General features: G+C 45.5%; 1 protein-coding gene across 3 annotated transcripts in view; it reads right to left on the minus strand.

Annotated features, from left to right (window-relative positions):
• Positions 1 to 22,428, minus strand: part of KDM4B (lysine demethylase 4B) — a 194,247-nt gene that overhangs the window by 58,438 nt on the left and 113,381 nt on the right. For all 3 annotated transcript variants that reach the window (XM_035119112.3, XM_035119108.3, XM_088672965.1), the window contains one exon: positions 5,506 to 5,702. In XM_035119112.3, coding sequence (XP_034975003.3) covers positions 5,506 to 5,702 — 197 coding nt within the window. The remainder of the gene's footprint in view (positions 1 to 5,505; positions 5,703 to 22,428) is intronic.

The raw sequence follows: 22,428 nt of genomic DNA on the forward strand, positions 1-22,428 counted from the left end.
CGGAGGTAGAAAATCTTTTGTTTTCAGCTCAGCCTCCACTGCCTGGCCTCTCACTGACCAGACAGTTCAACATATCCAAGGCACACCATGCAGGTGCCTTGTGGAAGCTAAGCAGGTCCAGATCTGGTTAGTGCCTGAGATGAGGGAGACCAGCTGGGAACCCATCATGGAAGAAAAGGCAAGATTATAAACACAAATGCAAGGAAACAATCCTTCATGTCTTTTCTGGTTTCCTATCCCAGACTTTCAACCGCCCTGTGATCGTCAGGTGAAGGGTGGTATAGACATTGTAATAACAATAACAGTAACAATAACAATACTCTTGCCTTGCTCTACAGCCTATTTCTCTGCTCAAGGTCTTGCTCATGGCCATTGTTGGCACCTTGAAATAAGTCGCAAGTGAAATAGATCTCGGAGACCTGAGCCACTGCTGGATGCCCTCTTGCCTGCAGGACAACTCCAACCGGGGTAAGGCACAACCATGCTTTGCAGGAAAGAACAAATCGCAGGAGAAAGAAGGGAGACCCCTCTGATATACAAGAATAAGTTTTTTACTGAGCTGAATGCATTTTTAACAGAGTTCTCCCTCAGGGGCACTCTTGAACAATAAAGAACTTTACAGGTAGGTAGCCGTGTTGGTCTGACGTAGTTAAAACAAAATTTAAAAAATCATTCCAGTAGCACCTTAGAGACCAACTAAGTTTGTCATAGGTATGAGCTTTCGTGTGCATGCACACTTCTTCAGAAACACTGAAACAGAAGTCGCCAGACCCTATGTATAGTCAGAGGGTGGGGAGGGGTATTACTCAGAAGGGTGGTGGGAATGGGTGATTGGCTGATCAACCAATCACCCATTCCCACCACCCTTCTGTTTCAGTGTATCTGAAGAAGTGTGCATGCATACGAAAGCTCATACCTATGACAAACTTAGGTAAAGGTAAAGGGACCCCTGACCATTAGGTCCAGTCGTGACCGACTCTGGAGTTGCGCGCTCATCTCGCATTATTGGCCGAGGGAGCCGGCGTATAGCTTCCAGGTCATGTGGCCAGCATGACAAAGCCGCTTCTGGCAAACCAGAGCAGCACATGGAAACACCGTTTACCTTCTCGCTGTAGCGGTTCCTATTTATCTACTTGCATTTTTTGATGTGCTTTCGAACTGCTAGGTTGGCAGGAGCTGGGACCAAGCAACGGGAGCTCACCCCGTCACAGGGATTCGAACCGCCGACCTTCTGATCAGCAAGCCCTAGGCTCAGTGGTTTAACCACAGCGCCACCTGGGTCCCTATGACAAACTTAGTTGGTCTCTAAGGTGCTACTGGAAGGATTTGTTTAACTTTGTTTTAATAAAGAACTTTGTGTGTGTATGTGCACCTGGAGGGTTTCCTCCCTCTGGATGCAACCAGCACAGCTGCTGTAACTTTTTGGATCTCCCAATATTCTAATGCAAGACTTAATCATCTAGGACTAGGCAGAATACAGAGGTGAAAGGTAAGAAGCAGCTAAGGGAGAAGAGCTATAAATAACAGTGAATGAGCAAATACTTGACCTGCAGAAGGCCCCTGGTTCAATCCCTACCATCTCCAGGTAAGGCTAGGAAAGGACTTCCGCCTGAATCTCTGGAGAGCTGATGCCAGTTAGGGTAACCCGTACTGAGATAAACTGACCAATGGTTTGATTTCTATAACACAGATTTCTATAAAGGGCAGCATACTCGTAGAAGGATTTGGTTCTTCCCTGTGTTACCACTAAACTTCCTCACGTAGAGGCTGCTTTCTTCCTAAAGCGTCCTTGATTTGGGGTAGGGGGATGGAGCAGGAAACACACACATACACTTGGTTTCATGTCTTGTGGCAGAACAAACCATTTATAAAAACCTTCAAATCCAATGAAAGCCTGTGGAATGGGATCACTGCTCTCTATTGACAATACACTCTGTTGACCAATTAGCTTTAGCCACAATCAATTAACCGTTATGTAAATAGAAGCCATGTTTCAAGCCAACAGCTTCACTAAGTTAGGCAGATTTGGGGACAAAATCAGCTACATGCTTGATAAATAAGAGTCAAGGGCAGGGTGACAAATGGCTCCTGGCAGAGATGGGAAAGTAATGCAAATTTCTTAGGTGCCAGCACACATTTTTAGGAGCCTGCAATATTCTAGTTGTCAGGCACCAGGTCTGCACAGGGCAGGGAAAATCTGTTAAAATTCCTCTCTTTTTTGGCAGCCCAGACACCCAGGTGCCTGGGATTTTTCCAGCCCTGGTTCCCAGAAGGTCATGCTCAGCTGACAGTAGGGCCTGTGTGCCTTGCTAGAGGATAAGAAGGGACGATTAAAGGCAACTTGAAAAACTGGGTCCTCAGCCAGCCATCCTCTACTCTGCCGGGAGCAGACATGATAGGATTGCTGATTTAGAGTTAACAAGGTTTTCAAGCAGAAAAATGGTATTGCTAGCATGGTAGTCTGCCCAAGGAAAAAAAATGCATTTCAGTTTAATACCATAAAACACTTTTAAGCAAGAGAGGTTTGAGGGTGAGGAATGCAGGAAGGAGCAGGAGAAACAAAAGCAAAAATTAAAATAAATAAAAGGTGATTATACCTGTGAGGTTATGAGCTAGCTAGCAAATAATTTGCAGCGGTAAGTGATGGAAGCATGACATACATATATGCAGAGCACACTTGAAGCTGGACTGAGAGCACGAGCTGCTTCATGAGGCATAATGACCACAGAGTGCAAGCACTGTAAGGGTGTGGGTGGGTGTCTGTATCAGCTACATGCTCCTGACAATTGAGAGCTACCCAAACAATGAGGAGGAAAGGCTAAGAGAGCAAAGTGCATTACGTTGAGGGTGGGGCAGGAGGGGAGATAAGAGAGAGAGGATAACATTTGCACCTCACCAGTGGTCATTATTCTACTGTGGTGACCATTTAGAGGTCAGGCATCAGATTTGCAGAGAATCCTTTACAAAAGGACTAATTAAGCAGACAACTATCATAAATTCTCTCTCTCTCTCTCTCTCTCTCTCTCTCTCTCTCTCTCTCTCACACACACACACACACACACACACACACACCACAATTACGAACATTGGATAGTCTTCTGAAGTGTGATGGGGCCTAGAAGCCTATGCACCTCCTGATACAGTTGGTGTCCTCCCTGCCATTGTCTGCTTCACAATACTTCCTAGGGAGGTTTCATCCAAGGTATCCAGAACTCTGGGAACTGCATCTGCTATGACCTCTACTGCATTGAGTGCACCGTGTGTGCAGCACTCTGCAAGCTCTTCCAGGCTTAAATGGAGAATCTCAGTAGTGATTAGGACACTTTCTAGATGTCCATAGGGATACCCTGTATGTCACAATCTATTGAAAAAATGTAAACCGAACCTGGTAATAACAGAACTAACTCCCATACTGGTTTTGTTTTTTAAATAGCTTAAGAGGACATAAGGCCTTTGGGCAGTTTTTTAGTAGGGGCAGTGAAATCCACCGCTGGAGCAACTGGAAGAAATAATGGAATGGGGAAAGGAGAACATTCCAAGCCTTCTTCTGCAATAGTAAGGGCTGGAAACTTGGTTCAAAAATGAACACTCAAACTGAGAGGGAAATGTTCTCAGGATATTAAACTCTATGACAGATAAGTCCGCTCTATGCTAACATAAAATGCACAGAAGTGGAGAATATACACACAGCCCTGGCTGTATCAAGATCTCCGCACTAGGATTCTGAAACTGAATCCTGACTGGTATAATAAATTGAGTGTGGCAAATAAGCTTGACACTCGATAGCCATCTAAAACGCAAGAGCAAGCGAGCGCAGCTCAAGTCAGACATGTGAACATTAAATGACCTGACAGGGATATTTCAAAATTATGAAAGGATTTGAGGGACTACGATAAGGAACTATATTTTTTATACTAGAATGGAGTGGGGGGAAACTAAAAACAACCGAAGCAGCATTCTATCGTCATAAATTAGGTGTTAGCCTGCAACCCACCCAGGTAAGGTTTGTTCTCTTCCAGACAGCAGAAATGCACAAAAAATGCTATCTGATTCAGAAAAAAAGTTGAATTAGGCAGCCATTTTATATAAAGGCCCGTCATTGTAGGTATTTTAAAGACTGGCACAAAAGACTGCAAAACATGTTGGGTGTTTTCTATGACACAAAAAAAGCTACCACAGTTGAAAGTCATAAGGACATGGGAGGGAGAGCTTTGAAGGCAGCATTCCAATGGCTTCAAGTTGCAAGAAAGGAGATTCCAACTAAACATTTAGAAAAAACTTTCTGACAGAAAGAGCTGTTTGACAATGGAACAGACTCCCACGAGAGGTGGTGGTTTTTAAACAGAGGTTGGGTGGCCATCTGTCATGGATTCTTTAGCTAAGATTCCTGCATTGCAGGGGGGTTGGACTAGATCAGTGGTCCTCAACCCCTGGGCCACGGACTGGGACAGGTCCGTGGATCAATTGGTACCGGGCCGCCCAAGGAACATTAAATACCATACAATTAAATTAAAATTATTAAATCAAAACAATCTAAATAAAATATAAACAATCAATGCCCCCCCCCTCAGCAGGCCGCAAAACAATCAATGCTCCCCCCTCAGCGGGCTGCAGTAAAATTATCAAACGTTGACTGGTCCGCGGCAATAAAAAGGTTGGGGAGCACTGGACTAGATGACCCCTTGGGGTCCCTTTCAACTCTAAGATTCTATGATTCAAAAGAATAAAAGCAAATAATATCAGGTGCTCTTGCAGATATTGGGTTTACTGAGCGGGGGGGGGGGTAGAGGGGGTATGTCATATCACTGTATCTATACGACTCCATTGGACAAAACTCTTCCCCACAAGAGAGGATCATGTTTAGTAAGGTCGTGTCACAATATTCCTCCTTTGGCCCAGTGGTATAGGAAGGGGGGTGCAGTGGGTGCAGGCCGCCCCGGGTGTCATCACTGAGGGGGGGGGTGACAAAATAGCAAAAATATGTGTTGTTGTTTTTTAAAAAAATGTGCTCACGACAACTCCTGCACCCACCGCAGCCCCCTTCCTACGCCACTGGTAGCTAGGTGAGGCAGGGGGCATTGGGAGTCACACAGCGGGGCCTGCAGCGTGCCTGAGCCACGCGTCTCTCCTGAGGGGAAGGTGGGGGGCGGACTGCCTGCAAGCTCTGCACTGCTTTTTCGAGCAGCGTGGGGCTTGCGTATGCCCACTGCCTCAGCCGCCCTATAGCTGAGAGGGAGGCTGCAGAGAGGCTCCACGCAGAGTGCCCTGCCTTGGCTTGCCCCGCCCCCATGGGCAGTTCACCCCGCCTCCGGCTGCAGGATGCACACGCCACACCGGGCACCCAAGCAGCTAGCTATGCCACTGCTTTGACCTCCTCTCCAAACTGGAAGCAGATGCTATTTTTCTTTTCTGACAGTTCAGCAGTGACATCCTATGGCCTCTCCAGAACAACTTTGGACATTCTAAGCAAGCAGAGAAGAAGTGGGCACAAAAGGACCCTCTTACTTGCGTAGCATCTTTGCTTTCAGGGCATTCTTCGTCTGCTTCCAGGCTTCTAGCTCTGGGCTGGTTAGAGCTGTAGGTTTCATGTGGTCCAAGACAGTGATGTCTTTCCCTTGCTTCCATAAGTCGTATCGATCAGGTTGGAGGACCCGTACAAAAACATCCATAGAGATTTTCACCATGTCTTTCCGGCACGTGCACTGAAAAACAAAGTCCAGACACCCATTAGTTTAGTGTTACAAGTAAGAGTGGTGGTGGTGATGTACCAACAGAATTGCATTACAGTCCACAAACCCCAAACTGGCTACCACCAGTGTTCAAAACTCCCATTGTTCTAGGCGCATTTTGCGATGAGAAACTTCATTAGCGCAAGCAGTTTCTGAGCTCTGGGCCTAAGATTTCAGATTAAAACTGCAGAGTGGAAGGAAAGGAGGACCTTTTTCTGCCTCCCCACTTCCAGCTACTCTCTGAAGACTGGAGAAGAGACCTTCTTAAGAATATTAGGGGGTGGGCTAGACCATGTAAAAATGAACATAATATTTTAGCTGCAGTTCGTTCATTTTCAGCTTTGTATTCTAGTTATAAAAAAGCACGCCTAGACATTCCATTGTTGCACCCAGGTTTAAGAAGCTGTTTCACTCCTAGCTTTCATATCTCAGTTTCTAACACTGGCTGCCATCCATCAACATCTCCAAGCCCCTCTTGTTCTTAATGAACTGCTGCGAGGACATGGAATATGCACAAACACTGCCTGCTAAAGCTGAAGACAATGGCATGGAATATAGCCCCTAAGTAGAAAGTGAAAAACCTTGCCTACACTTGGGTCCAGGAGGCGGCATGTAGGAAATAAGGGTGGCAAAATGGAAGGCAAATACAAGGGACTAAGATGGCAGTGTGGATGAGGAGCAAACTCACCGTCCCAAGACAGGAGGGGATGTGGGCCATTGATGAGAAATGAATGCCCAGGCAAGACAGATTTGGAGGCAGTGGCTGTAGGCCAGAGAGGCCTAAGAGGCAATGGGGTGGGATACATATTTGCACATACAGATTTAAAGTTAACCAACCAATGAGCAGGTGGCTGTCTTGGCTCTTTTTTGAAAATATTTATGGCCCTGAAATTGAAGCAGGCAGGAGAGGAGATGGGGAAGGCTCTCCCTTGCAAGGCTCCCGCTCCTTTGCTGGAGGATTGTCCCCTCCTCCCATTTTCTCATTTCAGAGAGAGAGTTCAGGGCACCACCTTCTGCTCTGCAGTGAAAAACAAGCACCAAACTCGTGAGCAATAATAACCCACCCGCGCCAAACAGGGAGAGAATATTTATGGACGGGCGATTTCCAGCAAACCCAATTCGCTTAATGAAAAATAGCAGAGGACAGAAAGAAAGATCCCAGAATGTAATTTGGCTACGGAGCTGCAGACCGCAGATGGTGCCTGTGTTTCAGGTTCCTGGCTGAGCTGAAGCTCTCCCCAGAGCCTCCATCAATAGTAGCTTAAGGGATTTGTATTGAACAGCTTTCCAATAGCCCCACCCCCACCCTTAAGTAATTAAAAAAAGGCACCTGAGTGTGTTCCCAGGGAGGGAAGGGGGGGGCAAGGCACTCATAAAGCTGCATCAACAAACCCACTATTGCCCTGCCTGACTCATATGAATCACAGTGGGAACTATCTGCAGAGAGATAGGTAAACGGTAAAGGGGCCCCTGACCCTCAGCTCCAGTCGTGTCCGACTCTGGGGTTGCGGCGCTCATCTCGCTCTATAGGCCGAGGGAGCCAGCGTTTGTCCGCAGACAGTTTCCGGGTCATGTGGCCAGCATGACAGAGCTGCTTCTGGTGAACCAGAGCAGCGCACGGAAACGCTGTTTACCTTCCCGCCGGAGCGGTCCCTATTTATCTACTTGCACTTTGACGTGCTTTCGAACTGCTAGGTGGGCAGGAGCTGGGACCAAGCAACGGGAGCTCACCCCATTGCAGGGATTCGAACCGCCGACCTTCTGATCAGCAAGCCCTAGACTCTGTGGTTTAACCCACAGCACCACCTGGGTCAACAAACACAGCTGCATCAACAAACCCACTATTGCCCTGCCTGACTCATATGAATCACAGTGGGAACTATCTGCAAAGAGATAGCACAGGCCAAAGTTGGCCCCTGCATTGCATAGAGAAGACAGGTAATGCAGCTGTGCAACTGAGTCCGCACTTTTCAATAGCTTACAATTAGGGTGTGGGGTGTGCGGAGAGTGAAAAGAATACTTCTATAAAAGTTTCCCTGTCAGGTCTCTTGGAGAAGCTTATTAGTCACCATAGGTTCTCTCACTACAAAAAAGTAACATTTCCTTTCCCCAGACTATAAAAATAGAGGTAATTTCCAAGCATCAATGAAAGAAGTGGTTAAGAACCCTTTGCCTGTGGTTTGATTAATACAAGAATAAGACAGCCAATGGAGCCAAAGTTGTCCTTGATCCATTCAAAATGTTGGTTGGCAAATAATATTGAACAGGCATCATATTTTGAATTGAGTAAGGCCTGAATCTAAGCACAGGCAAGGGGACATTGAACAGTTTCCTCCTCAGTTTTTATTAAAGGATTTTCATAGTTAACAAGGGTACATACAATGACTCTGTTTTCAGTTCATAGAGTTCTTTCTCTAGAGGTCTGTTACGTTCAGTGTAAGACACTGCTGTCATAGAAATTGTAAGGTTGGAACAACAGAGGCTCAGGCAGAATTCTGTCCCTTATTGTGCCTCTAAAGGCATGAGCAAAGAGCTCCTTTTCTTGGAGAAAGAGGTCATAGCTCAGCGGTAGAGCCCCAGGTCAGTGAAAACAATGTCTGGTTTTCTACAGGGCAGCTCTCCATCATGCAAATAGCAATTCTGTCCTGTCCTTTATTTCCTTATTCACCTCGTATCTTCAGTCCTCAACAGACAAATTCTGACATCCATCTGAGCATTAGTGGACCTAGCATGCAGCCAGACTGGGAAACAAGCTTCAAGTTGCTATTCCAAAGGGGTAGCTTTGCCAACAGCAGACTCTGGTGGCATTTTAAAGACATTTGCTACAAAAGTTTAACATAGTTAAATCGTAAGCAAATCTTGGTGGCATATCAAATTTGCCTAGAAACAGCAACACAACACACCCCTGAGAAACTGAAGATACGCTCTCATGTTTCACTAACATGATTCTGCTTGAGAGAAGGAAGGGGGGTACCTCCTGGATACAAAATGTTTCTGTCACTCCCAAAGGGAAGGATCCCTCTAGGAGTACTTAATCCCTGTGTAGATTTCTCTTGCTGCAACTGGTGTTATTAATGTAGGCACGCCCAATGAAGGCTCCGGGAGAAAAGGGGGAACGGGGAGTCCTCAGAGAGCAACAACCAGAACTGCTTTACTGTCACTTGGCCACAAAGTCTCTCTCTGGTTCTCCCTCCCCCAGCCTCTCTGCAATGCCTCAGCTCAACAGCAGGCACATTTTCTTCTCCCTCGCCCACCTCTTTACATGCACAAATCTACCATGATGTATGTTTATATTTCAATTTTAATATTATTTTATTGCTTTCACACTGGTGCACATGAATAATTTACACCCGGGCTGGGTCCTCAGGGGCCTCTTTCTGCCCAGGCGGCGATCTTTTCTCAGCCACTGTGCCGCATTGCTCCCACAAAAGCCTCTTGCCAAAAAGACGTGCACACCCCCGCCCTGCATTCTGGCTCCAGCACAGCTGTGTAATCCTTTCTGGAGCAGTGAGCAGCCTGGTGCAGCAGCAAATCAGAGCGCTGCTGACAGATATAAAGGGACTGGGGGACTATTTTCTTTTTCCTTCACTGCACCAGGACCCTAAGCCAAGCTTATGTCTCCGCTTTTTGATTTGCCACTGTTAACACCTTCACTTGAACTTCATTAACAAAACTGACACCTGACCTGATGATCTGAATAAGGAATACGGGTTGTTCTCTCACTACAAAAAAGTAACATTTCCCTTTCCCTGACTACAAAATAAACACTGAAGCAGTTGTGTTTGTATCCTTGCTGCGACACTTTAGCAAAGGCAGGTTGCCTGGTGGGAAAATGCTGTGATTATTAACAGGGCCGTCTTAAGCACATCCAGCGCGTGGCACAGATCCCTCCGGCGCCCCCTCCCTTTCCCAAAATTTAGAGCTCGGGGCCCAACTTGCGGACCACCTTGCAGCCCCGGGAGCCGCTGCCCACAGAAGACGCCGCAGATTGTGGTGGCCGTGGCGCGGCTGGCCAGACCGCCAGAACCCGGCGCTCACTTGTGAGGCTCCAGAGCTGGCCAGACTGCCGGAACCCCACACTCACTTGTGAGGCTCCGGGGCACCGCCCCCTCCTCCGCTGGCACTGGTGACGTGGAGGCCCCTTGAGAGCCGCTCCCGCCACCGCTGTTCCCTCAGGCGACAGCGAATCGGCGGGCAGTCTGAGGGGATTCCCATGGCCAAGGGAGAGGAGGCGGCAGTGGCAGAGGAGCCATAGGGCTTAGTGGCTCGTTGCACCTTGTCAATGCTGGGGTGCCCCTGAGGTGCCCTGGCGCAATGAGCCACTACCATGTTTCTCCGTCTTATATTTATTTTCGGGGAGTGTCTTAATTTTATTATGCAATCCTCCCTTGGGGAGGCCGAGGCCTTCCCCCCCCCCTTTTGCAAGGCTGCTCCAGAAGCAGCCACTCCTGCTCCTCTCCTGCAGGCCTCCTCCTCCTCCTGCCACGGCCGGCGTTGCTGCTGCTGGGTTCCGCTGGCTAGGGGCTCCGCACGGCACTGCTGGGTGCTTTGTCAGCGCTGCAGCAGCAGAGCCAGTTCCGGGCACCAACCCAGCAGGCCTCCTCCTTCTCTTCCTGTCGTGGTCGGCGTTGCTGCTGCGCCTATCACTACCAGGTATGTCTTATTTTCGGGGTATGGCTTATATTCATTGAATGCTTAAAAAGCCTGCTACGGCTTATTTTATGGCTACGTCTTATTTTCTGAGAAACACGGTAGCCTCTATGGGAAAGACGCCTCTGATTACTAAGAACCAAACTCTACATTAAAAGGGGGGGAATGTTAAGAGCTCCCACCACAGAATGTGAGTGGGGAGGGGGGAACCCCATGATTTAATGCTTCCTCATGTTAAAAACAAACAAACAAGATTATACCTGGCAGAAGAGGCTGGAATCACCAGCTTCTGTTATGCTTTCTACTGAAAGGGTGGAGTGTTTCCATATCAGGCCTTCCAACCTCCACTGCTAAATTTCAGAAGGACTATATACCATGGGCTGCTTCTTAACAAGTGGATTGCACTGGCTTCATCTTTGAACTGAACCTCAACACTCACATTTGTGTTTTCCGAAATTCATGAAGTTCAAAGTTCAGAATAAAGAGTGATGGATTGCTAAAACATATAAACTAGAGTTGTGCTACGAAACATTGTTTACTGGGATGAAGCAGAACATAAATCAGTTTCCAGTTACGAAGATACTTGCTCTGTCTGATTATGAAAACAACATTGAAAATTTCAATAGTATTATATAAGAACAAAATCCAAATTTATTGCCATTATAGGGATGTTTATTTCCTGAGCCTTTTCTCTAAAAGTATGAATTTATTTAGGGGTTTTTTTTCCTGACTGATACATATGTTTCTAAAGTCTTACTGTTATTTACTGCAATATTGATGTTTTCTGTTTTCAATTTTGTTTATTCTCTCCTAACTGATACACTTGGGTAACTTAGGCTGTGGCCAACACCTCTAATTACAAATACGTATGTGTTACTACAACAGAAACAGTTATACTTTTACAATTTTATAAATATACAAGAAAGTACAACCCTGCCCCTCACAAATTTTCTTGCTCCTCCTACCCCCAAAACCCATTTTCCCTCCGAGTTTCAAGGTTTCAGGCTATAGATTCAATTCCTGTGGAATTGGGAGTGTGATCTAGAAAATAAACTATTGTGAGGGAGAAAAGTAAAATACAAGCTAATCCATTAACAATGCTTGCTGAGTGGTACAGATACACCTATTGGATCTGCACCTGTACAAAATTCAGATTCAGAATCCTCTAGGTCAGGGATGAGAAACCAGTGGCCCTCCAGATGTTGCTGCACTATATAATTCCTCTAATCCTGCCTGGGGCTGAGTTCCTGGATGTGGTTTGGAAACTACTGGTTTTAACATGTTTTGACTGGCCTTTTCACTGCAACAGCCTAACGCCACCCCTCTTCTGGAATTTCCTCGGTTTCTAGCACACAATGGCCAGGCCAGTCATACCGCAGCCTCTTGCCAATCAATTTTCAATGTACCCCCCCCCAAAAGATCTCTAATTGTAGCAATCAATGTGCTGGCGTTTCAAGCCCAGTGATCCAACACATATGCTCCCCATTACCCTTTCTCTGGAAAGAAAGGTGCTTGTTCTCAAAAAGGTTTTTTTTTAACAATGCCATTCCTTTTTAAGAGAGAAAATTAGAACAAATTGGGACACAAAGAAGGCTTGAAAGGTTCTCTCAAATACCGACAGAACCCTAGATCCCCCCAAGAATCCCAGGCTATTGCTGGGATTAAGCAGCCAATAGAAAGATAAAAATAAAAAAATATTGGAAACCCTGATCCCCAGAGGTCTGTGTAGCACAGTTGATGGACTCTGAGGCTCTTTTCCACTATAATCCACCTGAGGATAATGCAGGACTTCCAAATAGCTAAATTAGCGAGCAAGGTGATTTCTACTTTAAAATCAGGAACCAATAAAAGAAAATGAGGCTTCTGAAGATAGGCCCATTTGATTCTGGAGAGCTTTCTGTAACAAAGGGCTAAGCCCCTTTCACCCCTTGCAGGTGGGAAGCCATGCAGACGTGGACAAAGGGGTGCAATATTAGCAAGGTGATGTGCCAAGAGAGCACAGAGAGGGGCAATGGGTGGGGTAGGAGACATTGGAAGCTTAGGAAGTAGGCAACAGGAAGGTTCAAAGCTGGATAGGCAATCAGATGGTGAATGCAGTCAACCACCCATTCTCAGTAACTCTCTGCATCAGTCACTTGTTGCAGTGCTCCAACTGTAAGATGCCTGTTTAAATTATGTCTTGTAGCCCACCTGAGCGGCCCAACACTACCTCTGACCTTGTGGTTCTAACCATGCTGTTTCCCTATGCCTAGAGCAACCACTTATCTTCATCAATCAAGCCACCATGCAATGTAGGGAAGCAGAACCTCTTGATTTCCACTCCAGAGATAAAACTAGGAGCTGCCAAGCTGCTTTTCTGGTTCTGCACCTAGGTTAAGTCCACTGCCACATGAATCCCACCTAGAACACCCCTTCTGTAAGCACCTCCTTCTCCAACTATGACACTCCAACAGGCCTGGGTCCAGAGCAGGATCTAATATTCTGCAAGCAGCAAGCAACTGCCTCTGACTCCTGTCCGTCCAGAGGTCTATGTGGCCTGCATGGTAGATCTCCCATTCTGAGCACGGCAAGTATGAAGAAGGGCCGTGATCTGCCCACCATTTCACTAAGTGAGCCTATGGTATCTGAAGAAGTGTGCATGCACACGAAAGCTCATACCACTGACAAACTTAGTTGGTCTCTAAGGTGCTACTGGAAGGAATTTTTTTTCTTTTGTTGAGGCTATCAGGTATCTCCTGCCAGTCCTCTTCATATGCAAAACAGGGAGCTGAGGAATGGGACCAGAAAGAGCCAATACTTAACCCCCCCCCCCAAAAAAGGAGTGAGACTTTTAAAAAATGCTTGTTCTCCTCCCAACATAAAGTTTTCCAGTTCCCTTTCCAGCACCAGGATTCTAAGCCAGGATTTTCTATGAAGCTGCCAGGCTTTGCTGATTCTTTGTGAGTGAACTTAAACAATTAGTGTAGTGAATATATCTGATGAAGTGTGCATGCACACGAAAGCTCACACCAAAATAAAAACTTAGTTGGTCTTTAAGGTGCTACTGAAGGAATTTTTTTATATTAGGATTAGTTCAGTTTTAGAGCCAGTGTCCAGGTTTATTTTGTATTCTCTTTGGACTTTCTGCCTGCTTTCCCCCTATCTTTAGTCCTAATAAAGTTTCTTAATTTGCCTGTTGAAGTGTGGAGGTTTGCAAGCCTCAGGGTTTTAGGATCCCCACATGCCCAGATGCTTGGCATTCAGGCTACTGGGAGCTTAGGACTGGAGTTGTAAGTGACCAGCATGCTCTTCTGAGGTCTGGGAAAGCATCAGATACAGTGCAGACTGCACTCAAGTAAGCCACAAAGGTGCAGGTTGAACTTAGGAGTGCTGGAGCACAGGCTCAGAACTATTTTAAAAGTACTTCACTAGTGCATCCCAGATTCCCTCCCATCTGGGTTGCAGGAGTAAGTGGGGGGAGGCAGAAACTACTGGAGAGTAAGGCCTGCTGGCAGCACTGCAGGGAGTGCATCACAAAGGAGTATGTGAGCCACTCTCTTGAGGATCGCTCCTTCATCAAGTTCCTTGGAAAATGAGTAGCAAGTTTCCAGATGTGCAATGCTAAATCAACAGCATCGAAGTCTACCTTGTGAGGGATTTTTTTGGGCCATACCAGAAATGCCCCCCAAACCAGATCCTGGGGTTTACAACCCAAACACATGGTATAACTGCATAATACTCCACTTCTCCCCCCCTCCTTCTACCTCCCTCCTGCCCCACCCCCCCAAAGAAAAAAATTTGGGTGAAATTTGTCCTGGTTCTTCACCCCCAGAAATGCTTCAGAATGACAAGGTCATCAGAAGCAGCCTCCGTAACTAAGGCAGCTGTATGCTTGTCACATCAAAAAATGACAGATGAAAACACACAAAAGTACAGCTACAGTGTTCAGGGACTCTGGGATCTAATCAAGCATCTTTGCATCTCTCACCATTTTCCTCTCTCATTTGGTGCCCAGGCTGCCATGCTGAAGAGCCAAGGAACAGCGTGGCTGTCACCAAGCATCCCAGGAGAGTGTCAGATCAAAGAGTAGAATATTCATAAGCCAGCTCTCCCAGGACCAGCCCACCAGCTCGTGAGTTAAGAGGAAAGTGAGGGGGAAAGAAAATATCAAGCATTCCAAGGTTGACTGTTTGCTTCCAGTTACAGGGCATCAAAGACCCAACAGCAGCAACTAATTGACTTCTGGAAAATAAAATGAATGACAGTTCACGGGCAGCAGGCTCTGGGCAGACTTCATCAACTTCTTGGATTCACTGGTCCAAGATGTTATGATGGCCACTAGCCTACGTAGCTTACAGGGCATGCTTTTGTTTTGTTTTTTGTTTTGTTGCAAGCTACCTGAAAGGCAGGGTAAGGAACACAAGCAATAATTCACAGAGAGATTAAACAGCTATTAACCATGGTAGCTAGAACAGAACGTCCATGTTTAAAAAGACAAGATATCCACCATTATCAGATGCTGGGGACAAACCATAAGAGACATCCACCTGTCACCACCCTGCTTGTGAGCTTCCCTGGAACACTTGACCAGCCACCTTCACAGAAAGTGCTGCAAGGATCTTTGTTCTGCATTAGCACAGCAATACAGGTCAAGAGGTGTGATCTTCAGGAGGATGTTACAATACCTACTGGGGGAGGCTAAACACACTAATAGGGGTATTATTAAATTTTACTGGGTCATTTCCTACTTATTTATATAATTCATATCCCACACTGTCAACAACAACAAAACGTTAGTCCCAGGGTGCCTAACAAAGTAGTAAGAAAAAAGAGTTACAATTACCAGAATTATTATCACCGATACAAACATATTAATATAAAGCATGTGAATAGAGCAAATTAAAAGCAACAAACTAAAGCGACAACAGTCCATTCAAATACAAAGAAAAGCAGTTCTTTGAAGCCTGAGGGAAATGTTGTTGCCTGGCATGTACCAGTATATGATAGCAATGAGGCCTTAAGACAGACATCATGGTGGCGCCATTCCAAATGCAAGGAGCCATCACAGAAAAGTCTCTCTCACTTGCTTGCTACTGGTGACACTCCAAAAATGGTTAGATTCAAATTCCCATCACCTCTGACCATTAGCCTGGAGTCCAACAACAGCTAGGTGGCCACAAACTGGTGCAGCTTTAAAGATTAAGACTAATAACACTTTGAACTAATCTCAGAAACTCACTGTGAGCCAATGGGGTTGTTTCAGCTTCAGCAAGATCTTCGCTTGGTGCCATTTAGCAACCTAGTTGCAGTGATCTCAACCAGCTTCAGTTTCTGAACTATCTTCAAAGACAGCCCCACCCACATAGAGTGCATAATAATAACCCAACGCAAAGCTACCAGGTCATGGGTGATAGTGGCTAACCTCCCTCTATCCAGAAGGGTCCTTAGGCAGCAAAAGGCCTTCTATCAGAACACGGATCAGAATCTTATCCCCTTTAAAAACCACTGTCAGGCTTGGAAAGAAGGCCAGTGTAGTAAGTGCACAAAGTGTCGCCCTTGGTCTTCAAAAGCAGAGCAGAAATCCCAGCTCTGCTATGGAGTCTCTGAGTGGCCTTTGGGCCAAACCTCACAAACCTTGATCTCTTCTCACACCTCTTCCCCATGTGTAAAATTGAGAGGCAACTTTAGGCAAGCTTGATGTGGTAAGAGTATATGCAGATGCTCTCCAGTTGCAATGAAATAAGCTGCTAGTCAAGATTCTGAACACTGCACCAGCAGACCAACCTCAAAACACCAAAGTAAGGCTCGTATTACACAAACGTAACTTTTTTTTTGCAGTTTCATGCTACTACTTGCCAAAATGCCCCATCCTTAGCTGGTATTTGCTGGTGAAGCAAATATTATTTCCTCTTTTAAAAATCTATGGCATCCCATTGCACCCTACACTGATGTTAACTAAAATTATGAAACCAGCCAACCCCATGAATGGATTGTCTCCTGGCTTGAGGTATCTGCAGCTGGGGTTCCAATGCCCACTGCCAAGTGTCTTCAAAAACATGTGTGTGCACATGCACTAGTTTAAAACAAAATCATGACTTGCAGCTGCTGATGCCCCAATGTATCGTGAGCAGGAGAAAAAATATGTAAGATGCAGAAGAAAATTAGGTTTGAGGACAGGCACGATGTGGCTTAGGATAAACATGACTGATAGGCAGTCATTCTCTCCCCCCCCCCCAAAGAGGTGTAGATAAACTTTTCTCTATAGAGCCCCAAAGCCAGGCATAGGCAAACTCAGCCCTCCAGATGTTTTGGGACTACAACTCACATCATCCCTAGCTAACAGAACCAGTGGTCAGGGATGATGGAAATTGTAGTCTTAAAAACATCTGGAGGGCTGAGTTTGCCTGTGCCTGCCCAAAGCCATCCCTCTACCCTTCAAGCTTTCCAAAATCTTCTAAGATCCAAAAAATTCAGTCCACCAGCAACCAAGGGAGCTCCTTCCCCCACATCTGCCTCTCAAGAATGGGTAGGAAAAAGGCACCAATTCTCATCAAGGTTTTATCGTGTCCCCCGGATATGTTAAATTATCTTTTATGCCTGCTAATAATCGTCCATGTAATGAGTGAAATTAAGGAAAATGGCTCGTTTTTATTAAAAAATAAGTAATAACATAGCATAAAAATGTAAAGCAAAGCCCAGTTCTATATCTCTTGTACAGAAGGTGGATCCTCTTTTTAACAATAAACCATTAAGCCAAAAGCTGAACGCTATCTGCTCAGCAGTGCGTGGAATGTTAACATAAAACCTCATTTATTGCCGTGTAGAAACAGATCAGATTAAAGATAAGTTTAAAGAGCTGCTACTATGACTCCCCTTACTGTGGGCTATGGGGAAGGATAAAGTATTTGTCAAATTGTTTTTTAAAAACTGTGGTGAGTAACGCTGCAATCACATGGGCTGGTCACCTTTCATGCCCCGCATGCAGTGAGGACAGCTATTATCACTCTTTGTGCTAGATTAAGGGCAAGTGTCATCCTATTCTGGAATTATAAAATCAAACTGCATTGTGGGGTGCAGGGATGCACATGTCAGCCCCACTCCTTCTACCTGTGACCTTGTGCTGTGTACTTGGGGCTCCCAGATACGGGAACATGCTTAGAAAATACTCCCAGACCTTGCCATTCAACACATCAAGGAGGGAGGGGGCATGCACAATTTTTTACCTCACCTGAACTGGGCTTGTGTGGCAAGCATATCCCCCATGGATGGATGTTTTACGCAACTGGCTGCTCACATAGATGATATGTATGCAGCCTGGCTTCAGAGAGGAAGCAGAAGGTGCCTCCTAGGCCAACCCTCCTGAGGTTTGGAGTACGCTGTCAGCTATATGCTGATGACACCCAGCTCTATTTCTCCTTTACATCTGCAGGTGAGGCAGTGGAAGTGCTGAAATGGTTAGTGTCTTGCCTCGATAATGGACTGGATGAGAAGCAACAAACTGAAGCTCAATCCAGGTAAGACTGAGTCACAGTTAGTGGGTAGCTCCCCAGTTAGTGGGTGGCTATTGATGGGGTTACACTTCCTCTGAAGGAGCAGGTTTGTAGCTTGGGAGTACTCCTTGACCCTTTGCTGTCACTTGAGGCTCTTTGTGGTTTTATTGATTTTATCCTGTGAAGCACCCTGAGACCTGTGGGTATAGAGTAGTATATAAATTCAAGGAGGAGGAGGAGGAGGAGGAGGAGGAGGAGGAGGAGGAGGAGGAGGAGGAGGAGGAGGAGGAGGAGAAGAAGAAGAAGAAGAAGAAGAAGAAGAAGAAGAAGAAGAAGAAGAAGAAGAAGAAGAAGAAGAAGAAGAAGAAGAAGAAGAAGAAGAAGAAGAAGAAGAAGAAGAAGAACTTTCTTCAATGAGCCTTCTTTCTTACGGATGGAATGGGGGGGTGGAGGGGGGGAACCTTGCTGTTCCGGCACCACCAGATGAGGAGTAGTAGGGAGAAGCATGTGAACAATTTCCCACATATGTAATAAGAAGAAATTGTGCAACCAGCAACAAAGGAAAGCCACAGAACTTCATTATACACCTTTAGGCACCAGGGAAAAATGTTCGTCTTCAACCAGGCCTTTGGCTGATTAACATTCTATACCCTTTTAAATATGATTGCGGGACGGGGATGTACTTTTATTTATTATGCATTTTGTGTTATTATCTTGTGAACTGCCAGTATACAAATTTATTTATTATTAACAGCAACTAGCCCACATTTAGGGACCTAGACTTCCTTGACTGATCAGCATTCCTTTTCTGTAGGCAGTCAATCTCTCTCCTCTGTACACATGCATTAAGTACATATGTTGTCAAAGCACATATTTTAAAGGGTAAGCACATATTTAAAAGGGTAATGTAAAGATGACAAGTATCAACCATAGGTTCATCAAGGGTTAAATTATCTTTTTCATATTAAAAATATGGAAAATTGAAAAGATGATGTGTACGTTGCCAGCAGGTAGCCAATGGCTTGCGCTAAAGAAGATGAGCCCTAACTACCCCATTTCCGGTGTAATTACCACCACTGCAGCAAGTCTTGACAACATACTGGCTCATTAGAAAATCTGCTGGAAACAACAGAGTGCTTCATAAACAAAGCGATTAGACAGGGTTTTCTATGAGCTCCCTCGATCCGTAGCTGTAGGGCCCACACCCCCAATAGTCTTCTTCATTTGCTCCTGCAGTGCTGAGCACTGGTATTTAGGAGAAAATCTGGGTGGGCAAGAGGAGAGAAAGCATGGGCTGAAAATGCCTGTCTTGCAAAGCTTAGTCTTGTTCTCTCAAGCCCTGTATCTAACCTTGCTCTTCTGCTTATGGTGGGCATGTGAGAAGAGCTACAAGGGGAAGGTCAGCCCCCCTAGGGAGTTGGCATTCACAGCAGAATTCTACTTGTTTGTTTGTTTAGTCGTTTAGTCGTGTCCGACTCTTCGTGACCCCATGGACCATAGCACGCCAGGCACTCCTGTCTTGCACTGCCTCCCGCAGTTTGGTCAAACTCATGTTCGTAGCTTCGAGAACACTGTCCAACCATCTTGTCCTCTGTCGTCCCCTTCTCCTTGTGCCCTCCATCTTTCCCAGCATCAAGGTCTTTTCCAAGGATTCTTCTCTTCTCATGAGGTGGCCAAAGTATTGGAGCCTCAGCCCCCTAGGGAGTTGGCATTCACAGCAGAATTCTACTAAATCAGAGTAAATGACAGAGCACTACGGAAGTAAATGTTGCCTCATGTTGTAAAAGGCAAGTGGAAATTCTTTTCCTGGAAATCATTTGGTTCAAGCCCTGCTGTGAATATAAGGAACCCAAGAGTACTGGCTGGCTCCTTCTTGGTGTTGTTTTCTAGGTTCTGGTTTACAGTGGAATGCTCACTTAAGGCTTGAACCATAGTTTGGTTTGAGGAAGCCATGATGAGGAGCATAAGACAAGATGCTGGCAAAGTACCCTTGAAAAAAGGTAAAGGGGGCCCTGACCATCAGGTCCAGTCGTGTCCGACTCTGGGGTTGCGGCGCTCATCTCGCTCTATAGGCCGAGGGAGCCAGCGTTTGTTCGCAGACAATTTCCGGGTCATGTGGCCAGCATGACAAAGCTGCTTCTGGTGAACCAGAGCAGCACACGGAAACGCTGTTTACCTTCCCGCCGGAGCGGTCCCTATTTATCTACTTGCACTTTGATGTGCTTTCGAACTGCTAGGTGGGCAGGAGCTAGGACCGAGCAACGGGAGCTCACCCCATTGCAGGGATTCGAACCGCCGACCTTCTGATCAGCAAACCCTAGACTCTGTGGTTTAACCCACAGCGCCACCTGAGTCCCTTTACCCTTGAATACAAGGGGTTAATTGATTTTTTTGTTAATCAAGATGAGTCTTAAATAAGTAATCAAATTGGATTAAGGAATTGGATTAAGGAAATATTAAACTGCAGGATTATGGTATTTGACATTTGTCTGTTTTCAGACTGAAGCAGCCATTTTTCCTGGGCAAACTTTTTTGTTTGCTAAAAAGAAATGTACTCCTCCCAGGAAAAGCCTGGCAAAACCCACATGGTTCTTAGGCCTTTTTCGTCCTATTGTTCTCCTAATCCCAGTGTATCCTTTTTGTCCGAGTACTGTATCTTGCAATAGAAAGCAGTAGACCTTCCTACAGCAAGTCAGATAGACATGGGCCTTTTACTCTCATGTAGATTAGGCAGTTGTTATTACCGTAATTTATGAAAAGAAACAGAGTTTATTGTTTGGTTGGTGACTGGTTGCTTTGCCAAGGAACACCAGTGTTCTTAAAGAGAGTTTTGTGCCTCTGCCTTTATTTTCAAATTCATAACTGTTTATTCAGCAAGCCCTACTGAATTAAATGGGATGCAGTTCCAAGTCATCCTGCATAGACACAGCCAAAATTCTGCCAATTCTAGATCCAGAAGCCCAAGCAATCCACTGTACAGACACCTGCATCTCCCTGCAGGTCAAGATGGGGAGGTGTAGCTCAGTCTCCTCAGTAAAGACCATCTGCATATTGGTAAAATGTTCTCTTTTTAGAAAGGGACTATGAACCCTACTGCCTTGTACAAACTGTGTTGTTAACTGTTTCTGGATTTGTTTTTTAACGGCTGCTGTATTCTGGCATTTTCTGCTGCTGTTCTGTTGTTAAATCATAAAGATTTCTTTAAATTGTTACTTTATGGTTTTATCCATGTTCTTAGCTGCCTTGAGCACTCTGGAGGCAAAGTGGGAGAATAGTGTTTCAGGGCTGCTTAAAAAAAAATCACATGTGCTGGATTCCACTAATACTTTACCTAGTCCAGCATCTCATTTTCAGGGGACCTAGCAGACAATTCTGGGAAGTCTACAAACAGAGCATTCAGGGTTGCTGTTCATCCTCTAGAAACAACGTCCAAGCAACTGCTTGGATTAAGCCTTGGGTCTTCTGTGGATGACCAAAGAGTAGGGCCTCAGCATACTGCAAATCTGTTTTCAAAGTATTCTAGCTTTCATTTGTAAGCCAAGGCCACCTGGGACTAAAGGCAAAATTTTCTGACACAATCCTTCTAAAGAGTCATGAGTTTTTACGAACCCTAAAATATCCAACCCCCTCTGTTCCCTGACAGCCCTGCTTCAGCACATGCATTAAATTAAACAACTGTCTAGTTCATACAGTACTTTATAAATCCAAAGTGAATGATGCCTGCTGGGTGCATCTCCAGTCACTGATTTGCAAGCAGAAGCTTCATTTCCTACTACCGGTGCATGGAATTCACTAGCCTGCTGGAAGACACAGCTACTTTTCAATTATTATGACTCATGGGAATAATGGATTGTAAGTGTGGAGACCCATTGAAATGCTGAGCAGGGGTGATATTGGATACAATCCAATGTGTCTCAACCACCCCAGCATTCACAAACTCTGAAAATTCCAATGGCACTGTTGGCATTATAGGGGCAGAGGTCGGGCAGGACTACTTGGGTGCCGCTGCAAAGATCACCAGCTTCACTACTTGGTCTTTTCTCAATTGAAATGCACTGTCTGTCTTTCAATATCCACTCAAGCCCAATTCCCACATATCCTTCTCGGGAAATTCACTCCACTGTCTCACCTCCCCCAACCCCAAATCTTCCATTATCTGAAATACTGCACTGCAATTCCCCCCCTCTCCTCCATCCAGTGGTACTCAAAACAAAATGATGGCAAAGACAAAGAGCAAAGTGCTGGCACCAGATATAATTAATAGTCTTCAATTTAAAATTCTGTAATTATACAGAGGTTGACAACACATAATCAGGATTTCTGAATCATTTCTGTTTTCATGCACTGGGCCAATGTCTCAGCTTTATGGGTTAGATTTATACAGTTGTTTAGCATTAGTAATACTAGTCTATCAGGGAGGAGATGTAGAATCATAGAGTTGGAAGGGACCCTGAGGATCATCTCATCCAACCCCCTGCAATGCAGTAATATGTAGTTGTAAGGGGACCAAACCTGCAACCTTGGCATTATCAGCACCATGCTCTAACCAACGAAGCTATCCAGGCTGATTTCAGTTAAGC

This window comes from Zootoca vivipara, chromosome 6 (assembly GCF_965207765.1).
Source record: "Zootoca vivipara chromosome 6, rZooViv2.hap1.1, whole genome shotgun sequence".
In the NCBI taxonomy this organism is placed as follows: domain Eukaryota; kingdom Metazoa; phylum Chordata; class Lepidosauria; order Squamata; family Lacertidae; genus Zootoca; species Zootoca vivipara.